This window comes from Schistocerca serialis, chromosome 4 (genome assembly GCF_023864345.2).
Source record: "Schistocerca serialis cubense isolate TAMUIC-IGC-003099 chromosome 4, iqSchSeri2.2, whole genome shotgun sequence".
Taxonomy (NCBI): Eukaryota; Metazoa; Arthropoda; class Insecta; order Orthoptera; family Acrididae; genus Schistocerca; species Schistocerca serialis.
The window spans coordinates 467,925,630-467,936,922 of NC_064641.1; the positions used below are offsets into that span (position 1 = coordinate 467,925,630).

The following is an 11,293-nucleotide window of genomic DNA, read 5'->3' on the forward strand; positions in this document are numbered from 1 at the left end:
TAGGCTTACGTGCTGATGATGGGGACTCTGCTTGGAAAAGATACCTATGAAATGAAAAATCTCCTGCAAAAACTGAAGAAAACATTTGACATTAGAATTTGCAAAAAACCAACATTGTATCTTGGACTTGAAAGCAAAAGAACAACAGAAGATACCTATATTTATCAAGAACAACATGATAAATAACTTGTGAAAAGGTACAGAATGGAAAAATCAAAAACTGTAACAATTCCAGTTTCGCCAAAGAGAGAAATTGAAGAAATCAATGCTGCAAAATCAGACTTTCCATGCTGTGAGTCAATGGGCAGTTTATTGTATTTAACATGTAAAACAAGACTGGACTGGGAGAAAAAAAGTTACGTATTGGACCGCTCTTGCATTTTTCAATATGGCATGGATGTAAACAATAAACTTCACTACTGGTCAGTTCATCACTGCAACCAGGTATTCCACTTTCATCTTCATTGGCTTCAGCAGCTCACAACCAAATTGTCACCTTCCAACCTAACCTAGACCTCTGAGTGTATCACAGATCAGTTTATCACAATCACCACAACCAAGATTTGAATGGAGGGCGAGGAGGAGGGAGGGGGGGAGTCCAATACATAACTTTAGCCAACTGGGCATATGCTGTGAACTGCCAACGCGATCAATGAGTGATCTAAGTCAAATAGACACCCATAATCTGAAGAGAACATTAAGATATGTATCCAAATTCAACAAGAGGGAGTGGACTACTCTACTCATCAGAAACAAAACAAGAAATAGTGGCCGATTTTGACGCACATTTTGCAAGTGACAAGAGAAACAGAAAAAGTACTATGGGATATATATTTTTGTACAATAACGCTCCAATCGCTTGGTGCTGCAAGAAATAGTGTGTGCATGTGCGCGCACTATCAACTATTGAAGCAAAATACACATCCGATGCTCAGTGTTATCAAGAGACGAAGATTTTGAACGCTTTCATTGAACAATTTCCGAATAAAAGAGTGAAAATGACACTTTGTGTGGATAACTAACAAACAACAGCTATGATAAAATCAGACAAATGCCACGAAGCAAGCACACTGATATGAAGTATCATTTGATCAGTGTTAAACTGAAATATGGACGGTTCAACACATAATAGGCCTACTATCAAACTCAAGAACAACTTGCTGACATAATAAAAACTCTTCAAAATGTTGCTTTTCAAAGACTGTAAGAAAAGCTGATGTTTAGTTGAAATTAAAATCTTGTTTTATTTAATGTATAAATTTTTGGAGACATCGTTTTAGAGGGTTTGTGAGATAATACTATGTTGTTTTCTTTAACAGCGTGTGCTGAGATTAAAAGAAGAGATCGTAGTAAACAAAAGCAATAGGTACCTGTTAATGTAAGGCCACAGTTACTATGGATTTCACGAAGTACGAGTTGATTGTAATTTAAAAAATGAATGAAGACTGTCATTCGTTGTTCAGTTTATTAAAATGAACTGTAGCTCGACGTTAAGACATGTTTCTCCTCAGTGTCGAAAATATTAAAGGTGTATTGTTTGCCAATCTGTCGCTCTGACATTAAACACGCATCGGAAGTAGATGTTACTTATCTTACGTTAGTGTTGTTGCGTCGGGTAGCATGTTAACTTGTCGTTTGATTCTAGATATCTGGAATGATAGCAACAATACTATGCTGGTGACTGGAAACATGTTATCACTCAATTTACTTGCGGTAATCTTACGGTAACATGGAATGTACTGTACTTGTTGCAGTTCCCATTAAGACAAGTTCACAAACTCCAACAAATTAACACGTATTTCCAATAGAAGTTACTTACTTCGACTGAATTTAAATAGTTTGGATAGGAATACACTAACTCCAGGTTGACCTGTTTCTGGGCTGAGAGGTGCAAATTCCGTAAGTTTCGACGGTGACTCTAAGTTTTTATTCATTGTTGCCGAGTTACGCAGAAGAACGAGTCACATTTATCAGTAGTCGCTTTATGAAAAAATCGCGAACCGCTTTACATCTCTCTTGTTACGTGTCATCCACAGAACACATAAAGGAAACATTAAGTGCATTTCACTAGTTTGACATTTGACACGCACACCCGCACTGTTTCAAAACACTACCAACGAGGATGATTATTTTCCAAAGATGATATCAAATATCTAACGCAGTTCATCAGTGTACACATTTCGCCTGAGACAGGTTCGTCATCGAGACATCCCAGTGAGCAGACGCCTCACGATGACAACCGAAGACATCAGAAGGTGTGTCTGGGATCAGATGATTATTCTCCGTGGACTATATCCAGTGATCTCTACACTATCACGATTTAGAACTGCGGTCTTTCAGTATAGAACTGCAGCGTGCCACAAAATTCCTCTCGTCTGCATAGATCGCCATGGTTTAATTTGTCAAAACATTTCTACTGATCTGTACATGAGCAAGGATTAGTGACTCATTTTAGATCATAAATCTTACGGCATGGACTAACTGTTGCTCACGAAAGAAATTCTCACTTAATCATAATATTGCAATACTTCAATAGAAAACATCTACATAAGCAGACGAATTGCTTCCTTCACGTAATCTACGAATTTCACGATCTCATTCCTGAATTTGTTCTTTCAGATAGTATCGGGAAAGTTAGTGCTCCAAATATATTTGGGTCAAGTGCAGAGTCAGATTCCATTTGTCTGCCTTGCCCATGACTAAAATTGTTGGGTGGACTGCTGTATCTGCCGTCCAGCCTTTTACATTGCACATGTCTAGGTCTAGTCTGGCTGCCGCACAAAATACAAACTCTCAAACAAGAGATTGAACAAACACTTAATTGCTTGGCACAAGGAAGGAAACTGAATGGAAACCTCCTGCTTTGGAGAATTTTTACATACATGTAGAATCTTCTTTCGAGAATACATGAATATTTAGTGCATAACCAAGGAAATAAAAATAATCTCTCTGAACAACAATAGGTAACCAGTCTAAGAATTATAATAAAACAGTGCCTCTGCCAGCTGGAGCGAAAAATGTTTTGACAGCCATGATGTTAACAAACACATGCAACATAACACTGCACAAAGTGGCCAGTAATCTCAGAAAGCGTGCATGGAAACGCACATCTCATCCTGATCGCAACAAACTTCTAGAAGCTAATTTATGGTGGATGGTGTGGGTGGTGTTACTGCAAAGAACGTTGGAGCCATAGCTCAGGACAACAGTACTCTAATAGATAATGTATTTGTACAGCAAGAGGGTGTACAACAAACACAAGCTTTCCATGTGGTAAATGGAGTATGTGACCATAATGCACAACTGATTAACTTACAAAACCCAACAGGCTGTACATTTCAGAAACCATTAAGTAAAAGTGTGAGGGTGCTCAGCCCGGTATCTACAGATCACTTCAGAGAAAGTTTAGGAAATGTTAACTGGGAAGATGTATATAATGAGCCAATTGCTAATGATAAATGCAGCATATTTCTTGATAAATTTATATCCCTTTTTGAACATTGTTTTCCAAAGAAAATTACTAAATATAACACCACAATCGTTTCAAAGAAACCTTGGATTACTAAAGGTATTAAAGTGTCTTCAGAAAGAAAAAGGAAACTTTATGAGACAGCAAGAACTAGCAAAGATCCAGAAGTAGTTTTATACTATAAAAATTGTTGTAACATACTGAGAAAATTTGTAAGGAAATCAAGAAATATGTATGTTAGAGAAGAAATTAACAACTCTGGTAATAAAATAAAATCAATATGGAATGTTGTTAGAAGCGAGACAGGAAAAGTAACCACTGGGGTAGGGAGTATTACTGTTAAAGAGAATGAGACCATCTTAACCAACAGTACACAAGTAGCCAATGTATTTAACAATCACTTCTTAAGTGTAGGAGAAAAAATTGGTGAGAATAGTTCAAAAGAAAAAGCCAGTTCTGAAAAAATTTATTCAGATTTAGTTTCATCTAACAACCCCTTCTGAAATAAGATAATTATTAAATCTTTGAAAAATAAATGTTCTGTTGGAGTAGATGACATCTCTAATAAGTTATTAAAACAATGTGGAGCAGTTACAGCTGATGTTTTGAGTCACATATGTAATACATCACTCACTCAGGATATTTTTCCAGATAGGTGAAAATATGCCATTGTCAGGCCTCTCTACAAAAAGGGGGAAACCACAGATGTCAATAATTACCGGCCAGTATCCTTGCTTACAGGATTTTCAAAACTCTTCGAGAAAGTAATGTACTCAAGAGTGGTTAGCCATCGGAATAGTAATAGTATACTTAGTAAATCACAATTCGGATTTCAAAAATGCTGTTCCACTGAGACAGCAATATACAATTTGACTGTCCACATAATAGGGTCTTTAAATAGTTAAATGTCACCAGTAGGAATATTCTGTGACTTATCCAAAGCATTTGATTGTGTGAAGCATGGCATTAGGTTAGAGAAATTACAATTCTATGGTATAAATGGAACAGCATATGAGTGGTTTAAGTCATATCTACAGAACAGGAACCAAAAAGTCTCTTTATGTGCTTCAAGTGATTCAAAGGAGTTTGCCACTTCATCCAACTGGGGTGAAATTACATAAGGTGTTCCACAAGGTTCGGTCATGGGTCCCCTCCTGTTCTTGATGTATGTGAATGACCTCCCTTCTTACGTGATACAAGATGCTGAACTGACACTGTTTGCTGATGATACAAGCATAAGTATTAATCCAGTAAAAGGAAGTCCAATAGAAAATGATACAAATAAGATCTTTGGAAAAGTTATTAATTGGTTTTCTGCGAATGGGCTTGCTCTGAACTTTGAAAAAACATTGTACATCGAATTTTCTGCTGCAAAAAGTATAATTCCTTCAATAAACATAACACATAGAAAGAAGTCAGTATCCAGGGTAGAGCATACTAAGTTAGATGAGAGTCTTAATTGGAAAAGTCATATTTTAGATCTCCTGAAGCGACTAGGTTCAGCAACTTTTGCAACCAGAATGATTGCCAATTTTGAGGATGTAGAAATTAGTAAGCTAACATATTTTGCCTACTTCCACTCTCTGATGTCATACGGAATAATATTCTGGGGCAATTCAACACTTAGGCAAAAAGTATTCACTGCTCAAAAGAAAGTGGTTAGAATAATCTGTGAGGTTCATAGTCGCACATCTTGAAGGCATCTGTTTAAAAGGTTAGGAATTCTTACAACTGCTTCACAGTACATTTACTCAGTAATGAAATTTTTTCTCAACAACATGGACCAGTTTAAAATCAACAGCGACATTCAAGATTACAATACCAGAAAAAAGAAAAAAACTACACTATCCTTTACTTAACCAATCTTTGGCACAGAAAGAGGTTAAATATGCTGCTATAAAACTTTTTGATGAATTACCAGACGAAATAAAATGTCTGACAGACAGCAGTAATACTTTCAAAAACAGATTGAAATCATGCCTCCTTGTACACCATAGATGAATTCTTGAATATGAGTAAATAAATCTGGAATGGGATAGATAATAGAAATATTTAGGTATAACACTATAACGTAAAAAAAAACTTCTTCCCTGTGTGCATTTCTTGTACATTTTACACGTTCCACATCATAACGGTTTTTCCGTGCTATTGATCAATGGAACACATAACTAACTAACTAACTAACTGGTAAATCAGTCAGTAGTACATCCTGGAAAATATACACAGGTCTAACAAGTTCGGTAGAGATATGTCCAGAGTGCTCCTTTCTATGGCAGTGTGTGAACCTGTGTACAGTGATTAAAGTGAGGGTTTGACACCATATGTACAAAGTCTGATGTGTGTACATGTACCCAGTTCATGGTGTACGTTGCTGGGAGGTGTGTCATGTAGTGAATGTTGGCAAGGGCGAATCCGTCAAATGTTTTCCCTCAAGTGACAAACGAAATTTCAGTAAGTGTGGTTAGAACGCAGGAAGGACTGTGCATCTACAAAGTCTCCTGGAAGACACAGTGCTTCACTGTAAACTATAAGGAACCTAGGTCTGGTACGTAAGTGCTGCTAAGCGCAGGTAAAACCATTGTTAGAGCTGGGGTCCAATTTGTTTCATGACACATCAGTACTGCCTTTAGAGAACGGTGCCAGTATTCTATCATATCGTTAACCACCAGACGGTAACTGTCTGCCCCTGGTAGCTGAGTGGTGCTGGCACGGTAGCTCAGAGTGTTTGGTCAGACGGTTAGCTGCAGTTGGTAATAAAAAAACTGAGTGAATGTGTCAATAATGAACTTCAAAAGGCATCAGGGGACGTCCGGCACGAACAAATGCAACGAACTATAACGAACAAAATGAGATGACAAAAAAAAAGTGGTCAGTGTGACAGAATGTCAATCCTAAGAGCTTGGGTTCAATTCCCAGCTGGGTTAGATATTTTCTCCGCTCAGGGACTGAGTGTTCTGTTGTCCTAATCATTATCATTTTATCCCCGTCGACGCGCCAGTCGCCAAAATGGTGTCAAATCGAAAGATTTGCACCCGGAGAACGGTCTACCTGACGGGAGGCCCTAGTCACACAACATTTACATTTTTTTTTTAGATGGTAAATTTTGGCCTTGTGGTGAACAGTGCTGCAGAATTTGTTGAGCTTAATAAGCAAGACAGATTTGAACTGGCAGTCAGGGTCTGTTATGACGTGTAGCAGGCACCCCAATCGAGAAATCCAGTTTGAATCAAGTACTAATTCTCTAAGGTAACTGTAGAGATATCATCAACTTGCACTACTTTTGGCCAGCAAGTAAAATGATCAGTCACAGTGAAAATCTAATGTTGTCCATTCAGTGAGGTAATGGTCCTACGACACTGATACAAACGTTGGCAAATTGCATAGTTGGGTATGGAAAGCTCCCCATTGGCTAGTCCACATGGCAGGAAGCTTTGCTTTGTTGGCATTTGACACAAGTACAAGTCCTTCCTTGACAGTCTTTTTAGTTTCTAGGCCAAACAACTCGCTGTGAGACTAGGCTGAATGTTGGTCTCATGCCAGGATGAAAAAAACTTATGCAAGCTGTCAAAGGCGCATCTGAAGAATGTGATGGGCAATAATGGACGAGATTTTCCAATTGAGAGATCACAGTAAAGTTTGATATCCATACTAGGAACATCGACTAATCGCGATTCCAAGGGTGCTGATGTATCCTAGAGAAGGTTCTGAAGTTTCTGGTGAGTCTTTTGTTCATTGGCAGATCAAGCGAAATCGATGGCACTTGAGATGCTGTCGGCAGGGAAAAGACAGTCAGCCAACATGTTGTCGATTCCCGAAGAGTGTCTGATGTCCATGCTGAGCTGAGTGATGAATACCAGTTGGTTATGTTGTTATTGTTTTATTGAAATGCAATGTGCAATGTGCAGTTTATGATCTGTGAAAATAGAAAAAACTCTAGCTTCCAGTTGTGGTCGAAAATTCTTAACAGTCTGGCAGATAGCGAGAAGTTTCCTATCATATGTGCTTCACTTTTGCTGTGATGGAGATAGTTTGTGTGAGTAAAAAGACAGTGGCTGCCATTCCTCCTCGTGGAGCAGTTGTAACGGTGCATCAATAGCTATTTGGCTTGTGTCCACAACTAATGCAAGGGGTGGATCCAGTTCGGAATGTGTGAGAGGTGCTGCATCCACTATGGTCTGTTTTGCCACTTCAGAGCCAGCATTCATGGCATCCATCCACTGAATTGGTGAGTTGCTCTTGATTTTCACCCCAGTTAATGCAGTGATCAGCAGTTATGGTACTTCATCTGAGTGTGGCGGACGTCGACGGTAGAAGCTGGGCATGTCTAGGAAGCGACATAATTATCTAGCAGAATTTGGTTGAGTAATCTGTAAAATGGCTTCCACTTTTTCAGGTAAAGATTGCGACCCCATCTAGTTCCCTAGGAAGTTAATTTTTGCTGACCTAATATGCACTTAGTGGTGTTTAGAATCATGCCATATTTTTCTAATGATTTGAAGACTTCAGTGAAGTGCTGTTTGTGCTACACCACAGTGGATGAGAAGACAGGAATGTCCTCTAGGTAGGCAAAACAGAAAGGAAGACCTTGCAGTACCAAATCAATCAATCTTTGCCATGACTGCACAGTATCCTGTAGGCCAAATGTCGTAAAAAGATTTCCAAATAACCAAAATCCTGTGGTGATGAATGTCTTTGAGGTATCTTTTTCTACCATTGGGATCTGAGTAAACGCCCTAGCACAACTGAGTACACTAAGGGTGCACCACATAAAGCATAATTATAATCCTAAAACAAAGGCACTGAGTACTGGTCTGGCACTATTCAGGCACTGTGTGCACAACAGTCTCCACATGGATGTTACATGCCACACTTCTTTGGCACAAGGTTCAAATGGGACGACCATGGGCTACTTGGTGGACAAATGACACCTTCCTTCAGCAATGCATCAAAGTCTGGCTTTGCAGTTTCTAAGCGGTCAGAAGTTAGAAGTCTGGGCCTACAAGAGATAGCAGAACGTCAGTGGTATTAATAGGGTTTAGTGTGTTGTGATGTACCTCTATAGGTGCCCGAGGCAATCGCGTCAAAGTTGGAAATTGCTGCATTAGGTCCGTGTTCTCACCGCCAACCATTTCCACAACTTTGGCCTTGTCGACTGCTGCACTACATGAGAATCCTGAAGCTCTCAGGCTCGTGACACTGTCGATGATTCACGCGTGTGCCCTGTCTGGTAGCAGGCGGTAGTACTCTAGGAAATAGGCTCCAATGATGGGCTCTGTGACATCCACAATTGTGAAGATTCGACAATGTTTACCGATGCCTCTTCTTTAGTCTTCTTATTCTTTCTTGTTTATCCTTGCTTCTTGAGATCTCTTGTGAAGAGACACGATACAACAGGTTCAGTAGTAGATGAAACCAACGAAATAACTGTACTGAAATACACAGTCCGTTGAGTAATTTACTGACTTTTATAACAAATTTGGTACCCCTTGCAACGCTACAACAGGCTCAAATCTTATGCCATTGATTGCATACCGTACATACGTATGAAATGCTCGTAGTAGTTCGCTATAGACAGACACAACAACGTTGGTGGTCGACTACCATGTAATAGGGTTTGAGGAAATATACATAAATCCGACCTGGTATCCACTAAATACGAAGGTTGACTGAAACGTAATGCCTCCACTACGTAACTCGTCAACAGTTGGCAGCATTGGTATGCAGCAGGTACTAGCTTGTTCCGTAGCCTCTTCTGTACAGCTCCAGTCGGCGGAAAGCCTTAGCACTGAACGGTTGTGTTGTTACAGTGTAAAGTATGGAACCCTGCGCGGACGGTCGGTCAATGCGAGTTAAGCAAGATGCAGTCATTGAATTCTTGACAGAAGGTGTCACCCTGAAGGAGATTCATCAGAGAATGAAAGAAATTTATGGTGACTGTGTTGATATGAGTACTGTACGTCATTGGATGAATAAGTTTAAAGATGTTGAGGCAGGAACATCTGACCTGCGTGACAAACAAAGAGTTGGACGTCCTGTGACAGCAACCACGGCATCCTCCATACAGTCCAGAGTTAACACCATCTGTCTCCCATCTGTTCCCGATAATGAAAGATGATCTACAGGGACATCATTATGCTTCTGATGAAGACGTTGAGAGAACTGTGAGATTGTGGTTGCGGAAACATAGTGTCGACTTCTTCCGTGACAGCTTCAGAAAACTTGTTCATCGTTGGCAGAAATGTATCCAATTGGCTGGTGATTATGTGGAAAAGTGAATATTGGTAGTTAAAGATCACATTCTAAGGATTATTTCTGCGTTTGATTTATTAAAATATTTCCATCGAAACCCAATTAACATAGGTGGAGGCATTACTTTTCTTTCAACCCTCGTACCTCTGGCCAAACTTCTTATCATTTATAAACAGATGCTGCAAATGTGCTCAGCAATCAGATGGTGTGCTTACGTCCGACTGTCGCTGAGATTTGGTTACATGCAATGTGTGGTGCATTTACACACTGATCCCCATATCTACAATAATACTAATAGATGGAGTGTTGATCTGTCCCAGAAGTCGAGGAGGTTGCAAAAGAGCGACTTCTTCACCTCTTGCAGCAGCGGTTCCTGTCACTGCCACAATCATGCCGAGATGACAGTTCACAGACCTGTTTGGTAAGCTCATCAACGTTAAATGCAAGACTGTCATAGTCTGTGCATGTTGCCATTGTTGCTGATATGCTGCTAGTCAGTGCTGTCACTGCACATATTGCAGTGGGCATCACTGTATCCATTATCTTGTCAGCCAAGTCGGCCATTGCATCCAAGGCCCTTTACTTTTGGTGGTAGACAACTACTCCTAACGCACGTAGCAAGTTCTCAGGTACAGTGCTGGTGTCGAGCTAGCTCCCCAAATGTCTCAGATACTGCAAGGGCTTCTGGTCACCGATATCTTCCTGAGTCAAAACTTGCCTGATGCTGTCTTCTTGAGATGCAGAGACTCTATGTATCAATTCCACAGGAGACTGTTGTAGTAGTCACAGTTATCATGTCTTCAGTCCCTGTGGCACCGTTATTGCGAACTTTGAAGAATCTGTTGTGATCCCACATAATGGAAGGTGGCCTCCACTTGCACAAACCAGAAAGATGATAAACACTCGGCAAGTCTGAAAATCGATGGTTCTGCCGCATCCATTATATTGGTGGTGCTGTCGTCCAAAGATTGTGGCGCCACTCCAAAGTTGCCAACACTCATTAATAACACAGACATTAGTGGTGTCTCGTTGCAACCCACAGTGACGAATGGGAGGCGCTCCTGAAGACCACCCTTCCCTCTCAGCACAGCAGCATCTTCACATAGAGGTCAATATGGAGCCGACGTTGGGAGCACTCTTTCCAGTTTGTGACTTCAGATGAAGCACTTAACATCATCGAGAGCACTAAAGAGTTATTCAAGTCTCAATATTGAACATTGTACTTCAAGAGAAGATGTTGTTAATTAGTGCATCAAGTGATGCTTTAATAGTCAAAGACAGTTGTAAATTACCGAGCATTCCTGTGGCAAAGGATTTATGAAGTTAAGTGAGTCTATTGTAGCTTCAATGCGCCATCTCTCATACAATCAAAGGACCCACAGTTTTGGCTGGTCGACTGCAATTTCATCTGGTCATAACAAATGGTGCCAAGAATTAGGGCTTAACCTGCACGTTTTTCACACCAGACACCAGCTGCCTGCCTTGTGTGCGAGTTGCGAATGTTTTTCTGGCTGTTGCCCTGTTTTTGTTCTACTGTGTTAGTGCATGGCCTACTATATTTCATCATGTCTGGAC

The 11,293-nt window shown here is 40.1% G+C and overlaps 1 protein-coding gene across 2 annotated transcripts in view; it reads right to left on the reverse strand.

The window, feature by feature from the left end:
* Positions 1–2,097, reverse strand: part of LOC126475111 (1-phosphatidylinositol 3-phosphate 5-kinase) — a 372,610-nt gene extending 370,513 nt beyond the window's left edge. For both annotated transcript variants that reach the window (XM_050102696.1, XM_050102695.1), the window contains exon 1: positions 1,820–2,097. In XM_050102696.1, the coding sequence (XP_049958653.1) occupies positions 1,820–1,934 (115 nt within the window). In that variant the 5' untranslated portion in view covers positions 1,935–2,097. The remainder of the gene's footprint in view (positions 1–1,819) is intronic.
* Positions 2,098–11,293: the final 9,196 nt, after the last annotated feature.